The sequence below is a fragment of the Anolis sagrei genome, chromosome 5 (assembly GCF_037176765.1).
Source record: "Anolis sagrei isolate rAnoSag1 chromosome 5, rAnoSag1.mat, whole genome shotgun sequence".
In the NCBI taxonomy this organism is placed as follows: Eukaryota; Metazoa; Chordata; class Lepidosauria; order Squamata; family Dactyloidae; genus Anolis; species Anolis sagrei.
Window position 1 is genome coordinate 101,749,333 of NC_090025.1, and position 21,547 is coordinate 101,770,879.

At 38.0% G+C, this 21,547-nt stretch overlaps 1 protein-coding gene across 1 annotated transcript in view; it reads right to left on the bottom strand.

Annotated features, from left to right (window-relative positions):
- The window catches only part of LRP6 (LDL receptor related protein 6), an 84,613-nt gene that overhangs the window by 44,671 nt on the left and 18,395 nt on the right, over positions 1-21,547 (bottom strand). The window contains exons 3-7 of the mRNA XM_060778094.2: positions 10,220-10,417; positions 8,421-8,617; positions 5,554-5,685; positions 2,713-3,109; positions 1,896-2,067 (exon numbers count right to left, since the gene is read on the bottom strand). Of these exons, the coding sequence (XP_060634077.2) occupies positions 1,896-2,067; positions 2,713-3,109; positions 5,554-5,685; positions 8,421-8,617; positions 10,220-10,417 (1,096 nt within the window). The remainder of the gene's footprint in view (positions 1-1,895; positions 2,068-2,712; positions 3,110-5,553; positions 5,686-8,420; positions 8,618-10,219; positions 10,418-21,547) is intronic.

Genomic DNA, 21,547 nt, shown 5'->3' on the forward strand with positions numbered 1-21,547 from the left:
CAACACTTATTAGTATTAACCAGGATGACAGACAAGGTGGTCTAACATTACCAGACCCGAAAATATATTTCTCAGCATGTGTTTTAGTCTGGCTGAAAGACTGGTTGACATTAAACAATGAGAGAATTCTAAAACTGGAAAGACATGACTTGAGATTTGGTTGGTAAGTATATCTATCGTATGAGAAAAAATACATGTAGGATTCAGAAATCAAATTACCAGATGAGTAATTCTGAAATAAATATAAATTCAAACCAAATCTCAAAACTCCATTTTCAGTATCACCTGAAGAAGCATTTTATAGATTGGATAAAAGAAAGGAAGAAAAATGGCTGACATATAGAGATATAATATAGAAAGAAGATTAATGTTTGTTTAAATCACAAGAAGTTTAGGTGCTCTGACTGCCTATTACAGGGAAAACCAGCTGATTCCTAATCCATCTAAAACCTAGATGTTTGCTTTTTACTTTTAGAACAGACAAGCATGTTGAGTTCTGAGGATTACCTGGAAAAGAATCCCACTGGAGCATTGCAGCACACCAAAATACCTGGGAGTTACCCTGGACCATGCTCTGACTTACAAGAAGTACTGTTTAACTATCAAGCAAAAAGTGGGCGCTAGAAATAATATCATACGAAAGTTGACTGGCACAACCCGAGGATCACAACCAGATATAGTGAAGACATCTGCCCTTGCACTTTGTTATTCTGTTGCTGAATGTGGATGTTTAGTATGGAATACATCTCACCATGTTAAAACAGTGGATGTGGCTCTTAATGAGACAGATCGCATTATCACAGAATGTCTACACCCAACACCGCTGGAGAAATTATACTGTTAAGCCGGTATGGCACCACCTGATATCTGTCAGGAAGTAGCAGCCAGTAATGAAAGGACCACGGCATTGACCTCTCCGTCCCATCCTCTGATCAGTTATCAGCCAGCATGCCAAAAACTTAAATCAAGAAACAGTTTCCTAACATCTACAGAGATAATCTCAGGAACACTTCAGCAAGTGAGAGTCCAAAAGTAGCAGGCTAAAACCTGGAACCTCAGTCAGTGGCTGAGACCGGATGGAGAAACTCCCTCCTGGGAACACAAGACGACTGGGCGACTTGGAAGGTGATGAACAGATGCAGAGCCAATCTTAAGAAACTGGGGCTACAAAGTGAAGTCCACGATATGCAGGTATGGAGAAGAGCAAACCACAGACCACTTACTACAATGCAATCTGAGCCCTGCCACATGCACAATGGTGAACCTTCTTATAACACCAGAGGCACTTGAAGTGGCCAGTTTCTGGTCAAAGGAAATTTAGCATCGTTTTAAACTGTGATTTTTAATACATTGTAACTGTATTCTCGATTTGCTTCTGACACAATAAATACATAAAAACAAGAAGAATTAAAAATAGAATACCACCAACAGTGGTTCAGACACAAACAACCAAAGGGGGGGGGGGGGAAAGTTACCTGCGTTTTAATATCTGTTATGATTTTTGAAATTTTATTTAATTTTTTTAAAGGATGGAGATCCAGAGGTGGGAATTTTAAGTTATATATTTTTGAAAACTTAATAAACACATTGGAAAAATCATAGAAGATATATAGTAGGAAATGTATATTTTCCTAACCAATGTCACTATACAACCATTTTCTTTCTGTCTGTAAGTACTAATTTTGACTTATCAACCAATATTTTATTCAACAGACAATAAAAGGTAATTTTAGAAATAACTAAAAGGTTATGTGAAAGTTAGTCAAATATGCTGGTATCACTATTCACCAACAAACTATATGTAATTCCTGCTGCTCGCAGAGCTGAATAGACCATTGCCTATCCAAGGGCAGGGTCTTTTTTTAGACTGGTAAGTAAAATGGAAATTATCAGACCTCAATTTTATCTGTTTTGGCATCTCCCCAATATATCTTGTGTTCAGCATAATCCAGCGCCAATCCGTTAGGCCATCCAAGTGAAGTATTCACCAGTACAACTCTGTCTGATCCATCTAATGTTGCCCTCTCAATCTTTGGAATCTCTCCCCAGTCAGTCCAATACATGTAACTAAAAGAGAAACGGAAAATCATTAATAAAAGGCTATTATCACAAAGAGCATACCATTAGCAGATTGTATCTTTTGTTTTGGGGGTTGTGGTGAGAAAACAATTTCCCTATTCACATAGACTGGTTCACATTTCTAAATAAGGATGCAGCTTACAGAACAACATCATAAGAAAATACAACAAAACCAGTTTATAAAATATTAAAGATCAATATGTTGTCACTGGGTTGCTGTAAGTTTTTTTGGGCTGTATGGCCACGTTCCAATAGCATTCTCTCCTGATGTTTTGCCTGTATCTATGGCAGGCATCCTCGATGCAGGCAAAAAGTCAAGAGAGGCTGCTTCTGGAACATGGCCATACAGTTCAAAAAACTTACAGCAACTATTAAAATCATTTGGGAAATGATTCAAGAAATGCCTCAACTATTGGTGGGAGCACTCTACACTAGGCCCCTTCCAATCTCAGTTAGATATCACACCTCAAGGTGAATATCACAAATACAAATGAACACAACAAGCACCTTCCCATCAAAACGTAAAGACTGATATGTCCTTTACTGGGAGAAAACAGTATTTTAGTCAACCTGACTAGCAGGCAATAAGAAATCTATGGCAATGTTGGAAGGCAGGTAAGAGGTATGACTTACCCAACCATAGGATCCAGAACTATAGCTCTTGGTTCTTCCAATTCTTCTGAGATCAAGATCTTCCTCATGGTCCCATTAAGCCTTGTAACTTCAATACGGTCTGTACCAGTATCAGTCCAATAAAGGTTTCGAGCAATCCAATCGACAGCAATGCCATCAGGATGTGCAATTTGTGCCTGGACAACAAACTGGCTAGCTGACCCATCAATGAAAGAGCGCCGGATAGCCCTGACCTCATCATCTGTCCAGTAGATGTATCCTTCTACAGGATCATAATCAATAGCAATGGCATGACGAATGTCTTCTAGTTGTAAAACAATATCCGTGAAATCAGGAGTATCTAAGGATATTCGCCGCAGGTCGGTCCTTCGAGCTAACAAGAGCAACTCCATGGCACCTTTACAAATTAAGAATTAAGAAATTTTAAAAAAAGATCAAGATAGTCTATCAGTTCTAACATTTCTAACAGCATTAAAGATGATCAATTAAACATTATGGGATTTATCTGCTTTCAGTTTCACAACATTATAAAGCAACAACCTTACAAGATCAACTGGACAGTCAGAAGGCAATCTGTTACTTCCCATTTTTATACCACTGAAATTCTATCTCTTTCAGATTTCTTTAACTATACATTTAAGATTTGAAAATACTTACAAGGAGCGATTGGGATTTAACTCCCATCTCCCAGAAACTATGCCTTTCCTTACAGGAAAACCATGAAGGTTTTTACCAGGCATGACTGGTTGGCAAGTATATTCACAATAATTTATTAATAATGCAGCATTTAAAAGATCAATCCTATCAAAAATGTGTATCTTATTTTTAACTACTTGTCATATGTTTTACTGTACCAAATTGGGGTTTCCAATTTGGAACAGTTTAAAAAGTTGCTAAAGGAACAGTAATAAAACAGAATTTAAATAAAACAAAACACATATTAGATGTAATGTTTTCATGCTTCCATCTTCACTTCAGAATATTTCATGACGACCAATGTCTATATCAATATGATTTAATTATATCTGATCGGAGTTGTCAGACACATCAAGATTTAAACAAGACATTTCTCAGACTATCATACCCATCCAATGAACTCAACAAACAAATGGTTCAACAGGGCCTAGATAAGCAGAAACAAATGCCTTATTAAGCAACATACAGCCCTCCCTGGCTTATAACTGTATTTGTCTTAAAGTTTGGAAGCTTCCTTTGTGGGGGGAGCAGAATATAGCATCACCATCATTATCACCACCATTACAGGATGGCTTGGGGTGGTAGGCCTGTGCTTGCTTATAAACAGCTGCCAGCGTGAAAGGAATACTCAGCAGACACAACAGACATTGCAAACAAGTTACACATACAAGAAGCAGACCATGTTGTAGACCTAAATGTCATTTCTGTCCCCATGTTTACTCAAGTGATACTATTCCAGGATCTGTCGGTGGTTCTTTTTCCCATGTGGTTTCACATGGAAAAGACAGTCAGACAGGATTGTACTTTATCACCCTATTTGTTTAACTTCTATGCAAAGCTGAAATAGGTATAAGAACTAGAGGAAGGGATAACAACAATTTAAGACACCATACTATTACAGAAAATAGCAAAGACTTGGATCTAGTACCGAATAGCAAACACTTGGAACTACTACTGAAAAGTCGAAGAAGAAAACGCCATGGCAGATTTATAGTTGAGCATTAACAAAATAAAAATAGAAACCCATCTGAGACGAGACCATAAAAAACCTTAAATTTGGAGGGGGGGGGGCTTTGCATTCAAGACAAATTTTAATGTTAGATTTTGTCCTTCCAAAGTTCATTTTTGTATTACAAATTACTCACTTGTCCTCAAATCAAAACATTTAAAATTGGAAAAGGTGAACTGAAAATTTCATTGACAATCAAAAAGGACTCAGATTTATCAAATTGTCATTAACTGACCTGACTATTCCTCAGCTCATATTGCAACCACTGAAAAATATGAAAATGTAGAAGAACCACTAGTGTTCACTCTTGGCTTGAAAAAGAAAGCATCCTAGTGTGATTCTGAAACAGTTACAATTCCTGTAAGCAGGAAATGGAAAAGCCTCATTGCTGTCACCTAATTAAAAATTTAACTAACAAGCCCTACATCCAACATGAAGCAACTTTTGAAGAAACACATTGCTCAAGAAATGCCAAAATGTGGAGACTTCCTACAACGATGGTGGATTAAAAGGAACTACATTTCAGCAAGAATGCATGGTTTATATGTGTTTTGGAGAGGGGTTGTGGCTGCTGCCAAAAATCAGCTTTAGAAGCTTACAAAGACCTCTGTGCAGGCACAAAATGACTCGTGTGTGTGAGTCACATAGATCACGAAGAAAAACACAGGAATTTGTGCTAGCAATATGTTGTGCTTTACTGTTGACAATCTTTCTGGGTGTCATCTATATACATTTATAATCAAGCTAAATAACAACAGACGAGCAAATGAATATGGGAAACTATAAGATTTGCCTTCTTTTACACCTCCCATAGAGCACTGTTGTCTCATTGGGAGTTCAGTAGGAAAAAGCAAAGTTAAGATACTAAGAGTGTGTACCTGTACAGAGAGTATCTAGCATTTTAACTCAGTTCTGTTGTAAACTAACTTTGGAGTCCCCTTTCCCCACAACACATTCTAAAGCATGTAACTTTCATCTAAGGACACAAAATCCTCGCATGCACTAAAGTAGTCACCCTCACAGGCTGGACTTCACTTCAAGCATATTGTCAAACAAAGCATATACTTATGCCAGCAGTTCTCTTTGCTAGTGTTAATTTTTCTCTCTCCTGAAAACAACTTAAAACCATAACCTACCATCTTTGCAGGTCTTTTCATCCTCAAGGAGTTTTACACCCGTGGGACATGCACACTGGTAAGAAGGTTTCACAGGAGACATCAAACACAAATGGGAGCAACCACCATTATTGGTTCCGCACGGATTTGTAGCTGTCAAATGGAGACACCACACAAATTAGCAGTGGGAGAATGAAGCAATTTAAATCTCATGCGAAGGGACCAAATGAATAGGATACCTTACCTTTATATACCGCATTAAGATGCAATATTTTCCCTACATAATCCTCTAAGAATTATATAAATTTCAGAAGTTATAAAGTTGATGGATCCGTTAGTTTGACTAATACTTTGTACCTCCACAATACAATTTGTAAAAACAAAAGAAAACAAGCTGCTATTTGTGATCATTGCTAATTGCATGGAGGACTTTTCTTTGTAATAACCAAAAGTATATATGATGGAAGAGAAAAGTAATATAGTGTTGCCTGTAAGATTTTTACAAGTCTTAATTTTTTTGTTGGAGAACTTGATTTGTTGATTCACTTTCTCCAATCTCCCTTTCTTGGACAAAAGCGACTTCCTCACTTCAGGGGCTCCTGGACGAAATGGATTATTTAGGTCTGGCTATAGAGAAGGTGCAGCTTTGCTTGTCTTAGTAAATGATATCTGGACTGAAGAGAACAGGCACATTAGTTCTGCTGACCATCAATTATGATATCTAAGCCACCTCTCTAGGGTGGAAGCACCTTATGAAGTCCTAAGACAATGCTAAGGGATGCCTATTTGATTCCCAGATTGTTATTCTGTGGGATCCCTCAAGGCTCAGTTCTGTCCCTCATGCTGCTTGGCATAAACATGAAAATGCTGGGAGAAGTTACCAAAAATTTCGGAGTTCAGTATCATCAATATGATGATGAAACCCAATTCTATCTCTTCTTTTGAAATAATCTGAAGTAATTTGCAACTAAACCATTCTGCAACTAAACCAATTCCTGCCATCAGCAATAAAATGGATGACAGTGAATGAACTGAACCTTTATACGGATAAAACAGAGATACTCCAGATCATTACAAAAGCAGATCAGGGAATCAGCTTGTGCTGAAAGATATTATAAACACACACACCTCCTTGAAATCTCAGATTTCTAGATTTGTACTTCCGGACTCAGCCCTAAGCCTGGCTATCCAGGATTCATTACTGCAATTTCACAGTTAAGATGAATACTTCAGCTCTGTCCATATCTAGAGATGTCAAACCTGGACATGATAACATATGCCCTGATGACATCTATGCTAATATGGGTCTGTCTTTGGACACTAATAAGTTTAGCATCTTCAGAGGCCCAGAAGCTGAAGAGGAAGCAGGAGGTGAGCTGTGCTGGGGGAAACCCTAAAGTGTTTATTTACAGGCTTGGTGCCTGTTTGTAAGGCAGTGTGTTGTTTTTTATGGGTTTGGGGTTATTTTTATGGCTAGTGTACTGATATCTCTGCTTGAGGCCTAGTATTTCAACATCAATAATCTCTGAATAAAGTAATAGAGGAGAAAAGTGAGATGTTTTGAAGAGAGAAGAGGGAATTATGGGAAAAATCCTGCTTTTAACCTAAATCACTCAATTATGGAGCGGAAAGAAGAATCTGCAGTCACCTGCCAGACCTGTGGAATGTTTGTCTTTTTGCCACAACACCTGGCAAGCTATATCTGCAGCAAATGCAAATGGGCTGCATTGTTGGAAGAGAAGATCTAGCAACTGGAGGCCCAAATCTCTACATTTCAGGACCTCAGGGAGCTTGGGTTTTACTTGGACACAGCCCAGGAGACCATCCTAGATGTAAAGTACACATTGGATGAACCTACAGAGAATGGCTATGAGGAAGTCACTGCAAATGTGGAGGTTGATGTTTGGAGGAATGTAACATATAGAACAGGGATCCACAAATTTTTTAAACAGGGGGCCAGGTCACAGTCCCTCAAACTGTTGGAGGGCCCTAAAGTGTCCTGATGTATTGTTATTGTTGTTGCTATGTCACAGTCCCTCAAACTGTTGGAGGGCCGGATTATAATTTGAAAAAAGCATGAATGAATTCCTATGCACACGGCACATATCTTATTTGTAGTGCAAAAAACACTTAAAAACAATACAATAATTAAAATGAAGTACAATTTTTAACAAGTATAAACTTATTAGTATTTCAATGGGAAGTGTGGGCCTGCTTTTGGCTGATGAGATAGAATTGTTGTTGTTGTTACTGTGTGTTTTCAAGTCGTTTCAAACTCTGGTTGACCCTGAGCGAGGGCCGGGTAAATGACCTTGGAGGGCCGCATCTGGCCCCCGGGCCATAGTTTGACGACCCCTGAAGAGGGGACAAAACATCTTTCTGGGAATCTGGAATTAGAGAATCGCTTTAAAGTTGTCTCTGTGAGAGATTATGAGGAATTAGAATTTGTTGGTGAGGATTAGCCAGAAAAAAACACATTCTGTACCATGCCAATAACTTGGAAAATTCAATGTCTTATAAAAGAGAATTAAAAATTCAATGCTATATTTATCTAGTGCAAGAAGCAACAACTAGAAATATAACATGGGTAAAACTATACAAAGTGCTGAAAAGGCATTTCAAAAATTACGCTAAGCAATTCTACTATATTACATGTAGTCTAAAAACCATCATTTAGAACTCAAATCACAGGGAAACAATGATTTTTAACTAATTATTTGCTTTTGTTTTAAAACCCCACTATTATTTTATTTTGTTAGCCAATTACACATTCAGTAAAAAATTCATACTCATGGCTTGGAATGATGTCTGCAGAATGCCACTTTCTCTTGGGATATATTTCTTCAAACTAGTTCCAAACACAATGAGAAAAGGCAAAGGAGACTCACCATTTGGTTGCCTCTGTTGATTAAAAACATGAATATCCATGGGAGAAAAGATGTTTGAATGTATTTCACGCAGGTTCTCTCCTGTGTATTTGTTGCAAGCCAAGACAGAGCGAGTGGTCCAGTCAGTCCAGTACAGTGTATCTCCAAATAAGGTCAGAGCAAAAGGATGTGGAAGAGATCCTTTAATAACAGCTTCTCTAGAAATACAAAGGAAATAAAACTGTGTGTATATGTGTCTCATCTACAAGCCAAGTCTCAAGGAAAGAAAGGCTAATTCAACTCTTGTCAAACATCTTTTTAAAAATTCAGGACTGAACTGCTAAGCTAACTTCACACCATTTTTTTCCATGGAAGGAATTCTGACTTTTGCCTGAAAGTCTATTACAACAAGCATGTTTTTTCACAAGTTTAATCATTTAAAAATACAAAACACAATTTTATTTGAGTTTTGCTATTTAATGCTTGAACTAACTCACATGATGTATTCAGGATATAATCAGGATTTACTTCAAAATCAAACATTAAAAAGTAAACATCAGCTCTAGTTTCTGATACAGAACTTATGCCATCCAGTAGTCACCATCTGCTCACCCACAGAAAACCATATTTAATAATCTACGCTGATGTGGTAGGAGTAATCTTTTGTGGATAGTCAGTCTCTCCTCTCCCAACATCCCCGTTGCCTCAGCACTATAAGAAGGTTTCGTGAGACCAGTCGCTCTCATTGCTGCATGGTTTCGAGTCAACCATGTAGTAATGGTGAGGCCGCAGACATTATTTTTATTCTTGTGGACCAATGGTGATCCACGGATCACAGACCGGGAACGCTGGTTTAGATGAAGGCCACCTTGAAGAGTATCCAAAAAAAAATAGGTCTGCTGTCATCATAAAGAGGACATTCAGTGGAACATTTTTTTTTCTTTTGGTCATTAATCAACTGTCAGTATATGGAGTGTAAGGGTATTTTCATACGGCTAGATTGTTCCTCTACTTCAATCCAGATTAAACACATTTTAAAAACCACCTAAAACTGTTTCTTAGGTGCTTCTATAATCATCCTACATTTAGTACACATTATCATAGTTTAAGAGGCACCCATTGCCCAAAACATTCTAGATGACATACAAATATAGTAGCAACATTTAAACATATGAAAAATGAAAAGAATAATTTAACCATCTCAGTACGGACTATTATTTTAGCCTACATATTCAGTTGTTTGCCAAAGGCCTACATATTTTTTCAGAGTGCAATTTTATGCATGTCTACTTCCAACTAATGTCCCATGAAAACATAAATAGGTAGCCTTAATTTGGGAGAAAAATAAAAAGACTGGTGATAGCTACGGCAAACCTTTTTCATCACACTTAAAGAAGGAGGAAATATAGCATCATACACCCCTGGCCTTCACCTTGCATTTCTTGAGAAACTGTCCATTACCATGTGTGTGTACATTCACATACACACAAATATTTTTGAGACAAAGTAAAGATTTCAAAGTAAGATCACTACTAAAGTGCTTCAATCAAATACAGGTTGTAGAGAAGCCTCTGAAAAACAACTTTTTGAAGATTAAAGAAGTCACATTACTGAATAAAACAGTTTTAAAAATTCCCTTTAGGATTCTTAGCAAATAGCTATTTTGATTTTCTCTGCAGGTAAAAACAAAAGTATTTTTTAAACTCATGTGATACCAGTTATTAGGTATAATTTCCTTGTGATCCACATGCATTATTTAAAAATAAATTATAGTAAATATGACAATAAATATGACAGTAAATGACAATTAAATCTCTTACCGATGGGTTCCATCTAGATTTGATCTGTGAATAAAGTTCAGTTTGGCATCTGCCCAATACAGCTTCTGATCTTCATAATCTAAGGTTAATCCATTTGGCCAATAAATGTCTGCAGTGATTATAATTGAGCGGGCTGACCCATCCATCCCAGCACGCTCTATCTTTGGCACTTCTCCCCAATCTGTCCAGTACATGAACCTAGGATTTGAAAGAGAAGAGGGGAAAATATGGATTATTAATGTCATCATCAGGTGTTTTTAATGAATGCAAATAACTATGAGAATTTTAGTTTATTTTTGTTCATGAGGTAGCTTAATTAAAAAGGTTGTGAAAGATTCTAATTCAGGTAATAAAAACAGATTAGAAGGAGGTAGCCTTTTCATATTCTCCTGCATTTTACATCAAGACCCAATGATCTGTCCCAAGAAGATGAATCTAGAAAACTTGAGAGAGATGACTTTAAAATCTTGATGAGGCTTTGATGGGAAGGTTAAGGAGAGAATGGTGCTGTTAACAGGACAGTGGTGGAGCCACAGAAAGGTTGAGATTAGAAGACTGAGCTAGTTAAGCAGTAGTTACAAATGCACAAATAATCAAACCAATTAAAGTGAAACCCACAGGTATGTATATATTTATGACATTTTGTGTGCCATATAATGCACATCCTCTCAAGCAATCACATGACAAACAAACCAAAACAATGTCTCTCTGGAATATTTTTTAAATTCACCTCCTAGTTTTAGTCATTCTTCATGATTTTATACAAGACTAGCTCCTCTTTGATTGTGGGTGAAGTACAACTCTGAACATTGTAGATCAATGTCAGCACAGTGTTCAACAATGCAAAAATTGTGTAAGCGTAAGAGTTTGTAAGCATTAGAAGTGTGAACTATCATAAGATGGAACTCTGGAATATTTTTAAAATTCACCTCCTAGTTTTAGGCATTCTTTATAATTTTATACAAGACTAGCTTATGTACACAGTGATGCCCAGGTTAGGGATTTTGTAAGAAATCATCATTATTTGGTTTTCAGTTTTATGAATGGACCCATAAGAAAAGCCGTAAGGATGTGGGAAAAATAGAACTCCCATCATTTACTCCTCTTCGATTGCTCATCTTTGATTGTGGGTGAAGTAAAATTCTGAACATTGTAGGTCAATTCCTCCCAAACCCTGCCAGTATTACAAGTTGGTCATGGTAGATATGTGTGCCAAATTAGGTATAGATCCAGTATTGGTGGGGTTCACAGTGCTCTTTGGATGTGGGTGATGGACAGGTTGCTTACTTGTAACTGTGTTTCTTTAAGTGGTCACCTGTGAAATCATACAACTGGGTTATACTGCAACTATGCAGAACCCAGTGGATCTTTGCAAAGCTTTAGTGTTCAAATCACACAACTGGAGTCTAGCAAGCTAAAGTGCTAGAGGTGGGGACATGCCATACAAGCCAAATAAAGTTAACCAGAAATATTTACTGAACAATAACAGTGCAACCAAAGCAACACTGTAAGAAGTGCTTTGATGTCAGCACAGTGTTCAACAATGAAAAATCATGTAGGTGTAAGAGTTTGTAAGCATTAGAAGTGTGAACCATCATAAGATGGAACTTGGAAGGTGTAAACTTCAACAAATGAAGTGCAGCAACACGACATAATGTTATCTGTGAATTATTATTTCCCTTGTCAGAGTAATGAAGTGCATTGATTGCACCAGTCAGATCATAGTGAGAGACAAATGTAAGGGGGTTTTCCCAGGTGGCTGCCTTATAGATAAGAGTACAATGGCACCCCTGTAGGAATGCTGAAGAAACCGACAGCATCCTAGGTAGAGTGGGGGCAGATGTGTTTTGGGGGGTTCTTTTTGTTTTTGATGTAATATTTTTTATTAATTTTCTGAAAGAAAGAAAATGCATACAACACCATAAGACACAAAGAAAAGACACAAACCAAGCAAATATAACATAATCCAATTAAACCATAAATATAAAGACTCTACTTCCTTCCCTTCCTTTGAGGTAAAAATTCTTCCTAAGAATTTTTACGTTCCATTTGGTAAAAGAGAAACTTAAATACCCAGTGCTTATTTTATTTATTTAAAAAATACTCAAGAGAGCAAAATGAATCTCCAGGAGGTGGTGGTTTTTTCCACCAGAAGAAGAGATGATGACAGAAGCAACCCAGAGGCAAAGGAAAAGGAAAAAACGGTGTAGCAAAGTTTCTCCCTCACAAACCAATGGTGCAGAGTTTGCTACTAGATGAGGAGATGGTAGAGACAAAGAGAAAGATGGAGCGACAGAGGCAAAAACTGGGGCCCTTCTTCTTTACTGCTGCCTTCTCCCTCTTAAATGTTAAATTTTAACATAACCTGGAGCCCAAGATTCTAACCTCCCTGGATAAAGGTCAGTTACCCCCACTCCCAACTACTCCAACTTGACTCCAACAACCTCTCCAGGTGACATTTCCAACTGAGACCAGCCCTTCCAGCATTGTGACTGGATCTTACAGTTGTGCCTCCTTTGTCACAGGTTAGTTTGGTAACTTCAGTGTATACTGAAAAGAGAAGCATAGAGGTAAAACACTTGGAGGACGGGATGGCGGGTTCCAATCGCTACTCTGCTGTAGCACTACATGGGATTCCACCTCTCCAAGGCTAAGATCCAGAGCCTTGCGGGCTGCACCATATCTTTGTGAGGGTTGCACCTGGCCCCTGGGCTGCATGTTGTGCAGGCCTGTGTTATCACTTTGATTCTTTTAAGAGCTGGTAGTGGAGATGAGGTTCAAGAAACTATGCCTTTCTAAGAGGCTCTTAATCAGCGTATACTGACCTTTTGTTTTTTCAATTTTGAACATGTCCTAGTTCACAGTTCATTTTAAACCAGTCTGTACTTCTTGAACTCTCAATATAAGTATTAGTAAGCTTAATTTTTTTTAAAAAAACATTTAAAATGTACCTCAAGGCATTAAGCAACAGTGAATGCAAGTCACACCTATTATCATACAAGCAATTAGACACCTGTAGTTCTGACCCTGAATTGGATCTGTAAGATGGCACACAAACTAGTAATCATGACTCCAAACAATTGTTTCATCATTGTGTTTTTAATTATCAAGACACATCTGTTTTGGTTTCTGGTGCCCTGGAGAAAATAAGCAATTAAAAATATTCAGAGGAAATAAAATACATCCTCTGAAATTTTCAATCAAATAATGCACTTCCGTGAGTTAAATCCAACTTAGGCTTACCTAGAGTAAACTCACTGAATAAATGATACACAGGTTTATTGCGAATAATAGATCTTCTTCATTTCATGGAACTATTCCAAGTGGCATTAGCATTAGATTTCTTTCCCAGCATTGAATCATTATTGAAAACACACCTTGTTTTCCTTCAGTCTATTTACGAGGAAATTGGAATGACCATCTGTAGAGATGTGTTCATTATAAAGTGTTATTTATAATGTTTATTATAGAGTGTTTAATGTACTGTGTTTAAACTGCATTTATGTATTACATTTATTGCCATGGCCTAGCTGTGAGGGATAGGTTGCCATGGTGACTAGACAAGGCAGAAGAGGAGGTGGGCGGAGCTTAAGGAGAAAAAGGTTGGAGTGTGGCAGTTAAGCTCCAGTCCGGTGGAGGAGACCCGGAGAAGAGCAGAGCTAGTTAGGGCTCTGTTGTGAAGCTGTGAGAATTCAGTAGTTCCTAGAATTTGTGAATATTTCTTCAGCAAGAGAGCTGAAGGTGTTACCTTGTTAGATTACTTAGGTTAAGGAATCTAACAGAGGGGGTTTTCAGGATTGCCAGTAAGGAAAGACTGGTGATCAGTGGTTTGTTCCGAGTATAGGGCAAACAGTGTGGACATTCACAACAGGGAACTCTGGAATAGTATAAGCACTTCACTAAAGAAGGAGTTTGTAGATTTGTAACATTCAGAAGCCTGAAAGTATCTCAAACCAGCCATTTTGTAACATCAAGCCTTGTGCCAAGTTCAAACTCTCAAAACTGCAACAATTACGTTCTGTTAACAATAAAACTTGTTCTCTTTTTATTTCAAACCTGCCTCCTCAATTGCTGTTATGCTTGGTGCATTCCACACTACCAAAATCACCTCACAACCCAACTAAAGATAAACAGAGACATAAACCAGCGTCTCTAAACATATTGGTGGCAGCTTAATTGATATTTAAAAGAAGGTTCCTCACAGAATATTGGTGGCATTAAAGAAGATTAATACTTCCTCACATAATTTTTGGTGGCATCTAGTGAGATTAGTGCTGCTTCTTTACATTTTTGGTTGACAAGCGGTGGGATTAACGCTTCGTTACATTTTTGGTGGCAGACGACGGGATTCGAGTAACAACTAATCGAGTGCCTTAAGTTTGATTTTAAAATAAGTTGTGAGGTAAAAGTTGCTGAAAAATGGCTACCAGGCGGCAGAGAAAGCTGGCTGAGGAAAGAGAGGGAGACATAGGGGAAAGCTCGAGCTCTGAGTCAGAGACAGAGGCAGTGCCTATGTCAGAAATGGCTTTTAAGTACAAGTTAGAGATGAAACGATTGGAGATGGAGAGAGAGGCAAAACAAAGAGAATTTGAAGAAAGACAAAGGGAGAGAGAACTAGAGATGGAGGAAAGACAAAGAGAAAGAGAGAGAGAACAGGAGTTAGAATTGAAAAGAATGGAGTTTGAGCTAGAAAAACAAAGGTTGGCTTTGGCACAAACATCCAGTGTTGTCCAGGAAGGGAGATCTGGAGTGGATACCCCAGATTTGACAAAGAAATTCCCAAAATTTACCAAAGGAGATGACCCAGAGAAATTCCTTATATCTTTTGAAAGATGTTGTCGAGATTTTGGGTTGGCTAAAGACAAATGGATGATATACCTAAGGCCTCAGATAAATGAGAAGCTTTTACAGATTTATGGACAGATGCCGGAGGAGTCTTGTAGAGACTATGATCTGTTTAAGAAGCAGGTTCAACAGGAATATAGATTGACTCCTGAATATTATAGATTTAAGTTCAGGACGTTGAAGAAAGATAAAACTCAAAGTTTTGCTCAGGTGGCCTCTAGATTGTCTCAACTGTTTGATAGTTGGATAAAGACGTCTGAGGTAGAAGATTATCATCAGCTGAGGGAACTTTTGAAATTGGAACAATTTTTCCAATTAGTTCCTTATGAAATTCGTTGGGTGATTCAAGATCGCAAGCCATCCACGATTGTAGAGGCAGCGGGTATGGCAGATCAAATAACAACCTTGAAAGAAGGATTCAAAGGGGAAGATCTGCCAGGGGACAAAAGAACAAACAGGCAGCCATTTTATTCACAACAAAAGCGCCCACAGCAAGAAAAGGGTGCTGACTTAGAAGACACCACCTGTAGGAGGCAGAGTGTAATAAGACCAACTGCTCCTGAGGTAAAACGACGGTGCTATCTATGTGGAGAATGTAATCATTTAAAATATCAATGTCCCTTGTTAAGGAAAGAGAAAACAACCCTCTTTGTGAATAAAATGAAAGAAACACCAAGGGCAGAAGCAGATACTGTTTCAAAGGAGAGTTCAAGCTCAGAGCCTCAAGAGAAACAATGTCTGTTCATCCTGTCAGGCAGCCCATCTAAGGACTACTTAGAAACCATTTATATTGATCACAAAGACAGGAAAGCACTCAGAGATACAGGTTCCGAAATATGCATCGCGCACCCTGAAATAATACCTCAGAGATTTCAGCAGCCAACCTCTGAAGTAAGATTAAAAGGTTTAGGTCCCGCGATCCCGACACCCGTGGTGACCTTGCCAATAGAATATAAAGGATGGAAGGGTGTGTGGGATTTTGCAGTCAGTCCTGACATACCATATCAATGTTTAATTGGAAATGATTTGGCTGAAGAGATTAAATACTGTAAGATGGCGTATGGGGAAAAAGAATGTAACAATGAAAGCCCTGAACAGAAAGCCCTGTGTTTTGCCATACAACAAGATGGGGACGAGAAGCCAGAATCTAGCACTACGGTTGCTGAGCTTATTAAGAAGACAGGAGGAGTCAAAGAAATTCAACAGGAACAAAGAGCAAAAGAACAACCCTATAGATTTATTGCTGAAGATGGTGTTCCAAATATAAAGTCAGAAGTGTACAGCCAGAAGAGACCATGCAAACGAGGAACAAGCCCTGCAGCAGAGCCGATTCCAGTGGCTGATTATTTGAGAGCCAGTGAAGAGAGTATAGAAACAATAGGTCTGGAAAGACAAGTGATAAACTCTGAGGAGAAAGAGGAATCCTTGACCTTAAAAGATGTATTTCCTTCAGCTCCACATAAAGAAATTACCTCAGCCGAACTTTTTGACAAAGACAATAAATTAAAAGTAAAAGAGAAAGCTAAAGGAAAACAAACTCTGGATGTGACAGTAGAAGCTGATGCGAGTTCAGGATATCCAGGGGTCTTCTGTGAAACAAAGATCCATACATCTGAAGAGAAAGTAAACAGAAAAAGAAGATTTGGCCATGTGTCGGAAGAGAGATCTCCTTTATCCTTGAACGGAGAGGAAAGAGAGAATAAAAGCCAAGCTGATAGACTGACAAGTAAACTAATATGCACAGACTATATTGGTGATGATAAAAAGAAAAAGCTGCAATTTCTAGCTTTGGAAGTTTGTCCAGATAGCAGTGATGAGCTTGCCATGAAGAAGGACAATATTCGTGTTCGTTCTTCCAAGGACAGTGAGTTCTCTTCAGTGCCAAGAAAAGATGCTCGAGGAATTCCAGATTATTCACTACAACCTGATGCTTCACGGAAGCAAGCCATTGTTCAAGCCCTGAAAATCGATGGAAACAGAACTGTTCCTGATAATTGGAAGGTCAGACAAAAGAAGAAACCTAAAAAGAAGAAACGAAGAAGTGGAAGAAAGAAGCTAAAAGATCATCATAAAGAGACATTGCTGTGGACAGTTGGTCCAATACAACCGAGGTTGTGTTTGAACCATGGGACATTGGACACTAAGACATGTCAATGATCAAATGTGGGAGTTTAACTATTGTGTGGGCTATTAACAAAGTGGGACCATATGTATGGAAAAAAGTTGTGGTATGGTATATAGATAAATGTCTCATAAATTGACCAGACTAGGTAGAAAGTCAATTATATATGTTAATGGGATAGAAACACATTTAGACAAGGATAGTTTTATTCAGGTAAGCTATATAGATATAGGTTTAGTGTTAGCCTGTTAGTTTCATTGGAAGGTGTTTCATCAATACTGATTCCATGGAAAAGGATTTAGCTTTTAAAATCTAATGTATGTGTAAGGTAGTGTAATATTAAAGTGTGGTAGGTATATATGTTTTACAATAGGCAATAGATATTTACGAATATATATATAAGTATAAAAATGTGAGACTTTGATACCACATCCATAGATGATACTAGAATTTCATAGGTTAAAGGTTTGTATATATGTATAGTTGAAATGTACCTAACTATGATGCGTTTCCCTTTCAGAATTGATGTATATGTATATTTATTGTTAAATGATATGTGAGATTATTTTTGCTATTCTAGGATTAAGAAATATACAAAAATAATATTTCTGGGGAGGAAGGTGTAGAGATGTGTTCATTATAAAGTGTTATTTATAATGTTTATTATAGAGTGTTTAATGTACTGTGTTTAAACTGCATTTATGTATTACATTTATTGCCATGGCCTAGCTGTGAGGGATAGGTTGCCATGGTGACTAGACAAGGCAGAAGAGGAGGTGGGCGGAGCTTAAGGAGAAAAAGGTTGGAGTGTGGCAGTTAAGCTCCAGTCCGGTGGAGGAGACCCGGAGAAGAGCAGAGCTAGTTAGGGCTCTGTTGTGAAGCTGTGAGAATTCAGTAGTTCCTAGAATTTGTGAATATTTCTTCAGCAAGAGAGCTGAAGGTGTTACCTTGTTAGATTACTTAGGTTAAGGAATCTAACAGAGGGGGTTTTCAGGATTGCCAGTAAGGAAAGACTGGTGATCAGTGGTTTGTTCCGAGTATAGGGCAAACAGTGTGGACATTCACAATAGGGAACTCTGGAATAGTATAAGCACTTCACTAAAGAAGGAGTTTGTAGATTTGTAACATTCAGAAGCCTGAAAGTATCTCAAACCAGCCATTTTGTAACATCAAGCCTTGTGCCAAGTTCAAACTCTCAAAACTGCAACAATTACGTTCTGTTAACAATAAAACTTGTTCTCTTTTTATTTCAAACCTGCCTCCTCAATTGCTGTTATGCTTGGTGCATTCCACACTACCAAAATCACCTCACAACCCAACTAAAGATAAACAGAGACATAAACCAGCGTCTCTAAACATATTGGTGGCAGCTTAATTGATATTTAAAAGAAGGTTCCTCACAGAATATTGGTGGCATTAAAGAAGATTAATACTTCCTCACATAATTTTTGGTGGCATCTAGTGAGATTAGTGCTGCTTCTTTACATTTTTGGTTGACAAGCGGTGGGATTAACGCTTCGTTACACCATCATTGCCCACTATGTACACTTGGGGGAATGTTTGTAGGTTTTATATTCATGTAAGCATCATGAGTTCCACACTTACACCAGCACCTGTAAAACTCTACGTTTGTAGAAGTTTTCTATAAATGATGAGATGTTGTCATTATCTGTAAAATGCTAATCTAAAACAGTGAAACATCTTCAGAAAACTTCATCTGGCGTAACTTCAGTATGACAGCACAGTCATTCTCAGCCATTCTACTGAAGCATATAATAAATGGTTAATATCAGGAAAAACCCTCAGACATTTCAGCAGACCCTACCCTCAATACTGTAATAAATTCATATCCTCTCAAAATGAGAGGTGTAGGCTGAAAATACTTTACGTTTGGCTGAAAATACTTTAAAATATGCCTATGACCATGAACCCTGGGGATGCAAATCGTTGTGATTTACTGGGTTGTAGGGTTTTTTGGGCTATATGGCCATGTTCTAGAGGCATTTTCTCCTGATGTTTCACCTGCATCTATGGCAAGCATCCTCAGAGATAGTGAGGATGCTTGCCATAGATGCAGGCGAAACATCAGGAGAGAATGCCTCTAGAACATGGCCATATAGCCCAAAAAAACCTACAACCACCCAGTGATTCCGGCCATGAAAGCCTTCAATAATACATTGTGATTTAACCTCACTCATCATGCTGAGCTTTTAATTTTTTTTCAAGAAGGCCATTCAGAAACTATATGGCCAAAACTCTTTTTTTTTCTATTTTACAAGGATCATTTCACAATTAAAAGATGAGAACATGTTCCAAAACACTAGTCTAAAACACTAATTCAGAGTACATTCCAAGCTGCCAACATGAATGCTATTATATCATGCAATACTTTATTAGAAACTGATGGGCAATAAGGGCATCCTCGATTTAAACAGATATCCAGTATTTTGGCTCACAAGACTGGAGTGGCTAGAAAAATGCAAAGCAAGCATAAACACAGTAGGCATGTAAGAAGTCAGGCTTCTGCAACAACCCTATTCTCTAAGAAAATCCTATTTTCTCAGAGCACTATGCTGGTTATGCTATGTAGCTCAGCTAATTCTAATATGAACCAGTTTTAGAGGGACTCACACACACAATGAGAAATCACATTGCTTAGAAACTGGAGTTGCAAGGAGGTCAAGAAAGGATGGAGCCCTCCAAATTCTGATGGGAACAAAAATGACTTCTAAACCCTTAGGGGCTGTCCATCCATTGTCTAAACCAGAGCTTTCCAAACTGTGTGTTGCAACATGTCAGTTTTTTGGTTGCAGTGTGCGGGTGTGTTGCATGAATGTTAACAAGAAACCTCTGAGTCTATGTGAAACAAGCAATAACTCATATATTTTAAATATATATACACTAAGTTTTTCATGAAATATGTTGAGTGCCCATACATTGTGTTATTACAATTTATGTATGTGTGTCACTTATAAATGGAGTGTTTAATCTTTGGTATGCTTGTAAAACTTAATTGATGTGTTGCGAAATAATGTATATCTAAAAAGTGTGTCACCAACATGAAATGTCTGGAAAGCTCTGGTCTAAACAAAATACCAATCTTCACTGCGCAGTGGGATTACTGTGTCATCTAGCAGGAGGCAGCTCCCTTTTTGTTTATTCCCTCCCAACAAGTCAAAGTCAGAAGCAAATAACAAGCCTTAGATCAGTGGTTCTCAACCTGTGGATCCACAGGTATTTTGGCCTACAACTCCCAGAAATCCCAGCCAGTTTACCAGCTGTTAGGATTTCTGGGAGTTGAAGGCCAAAAACATCTGGGGACCCCAAGTTGAGAACTACTGCCTTAGATTTTGTCTCTGGCTAGGTGGGGGAAATATACAGGGTGAGGCAGCATAACTTCCTTTTTTAAAATGTGTGCCATTCAGTCGCTTGAAGACGTAGCGGAGCGCTAGTGGTCTCGTTCAAGAGGCGGGAGTATAAAGTTTTGTCCTGACACAGTTCAGTCGCCATCATGCGTTGGAACAGTGAGGAGCGTGCTTTTGCCGTTGAGGCCTACTTTTCGAGCGGATTTGGAGTGGCCGGCCCGCTCTCCAGATTTGGCCCCTTGTGATTTTTTTCTATGGGGTTTCTTGAAATCCTGTGTTTATGTGAACTGTCCAAGGACCCTACAAGATTTGAAGATCAACATCCAGGAAAAAATTGCCAATGTAACAGCTGCTATGCTGGCAAGAGTCATGACAAACGCCAGAAATCGGTTTACTCAGTGTATGGAGAATGGGTGACGTCACCTGCCTAATTTGATTTTCAAAACTACATAAAACAAAACTTTAGGTATGTGCCTACATTATTTAAAAAAATAAAAATTTCTGATTCACACAATGGGTTTTATTGTTTTGAAAAAAGGAAGTTATGCTGCCTCATCCTGTACAATAACATCATATCTATATTTCACAGCCAAATGTACCATCAACAATAGTGAAATGTTTGTCAATATAACATGTGGCTTTCAATAGTAAGATGACTGAAGTGATCTGGATGATTTTACAAGACATTTGCAAGAGTTAAAAATAATTTTTAAAAGGGAATAAAATACACGCAAATCCATTTTGCCACCCCTCCACACATACAAAAGACATGCTAGGCAGCCAATCCTGTCAGACTCTCTGACAAAAAACACCATTTGTCTAAACTACAAAAGTCAACATCAGAGGCAAGAAAACATGCTTAAATAAGAACCAGATTTCCAACTATGGTTTCCCATTCTGTTTCATTGTTAGAAAGCAACTATACACATCCTGTGTGCAATTCCCATACAATAGCTAAATAACAGAATGGATACAAGATGAATACAGAGAAATGTT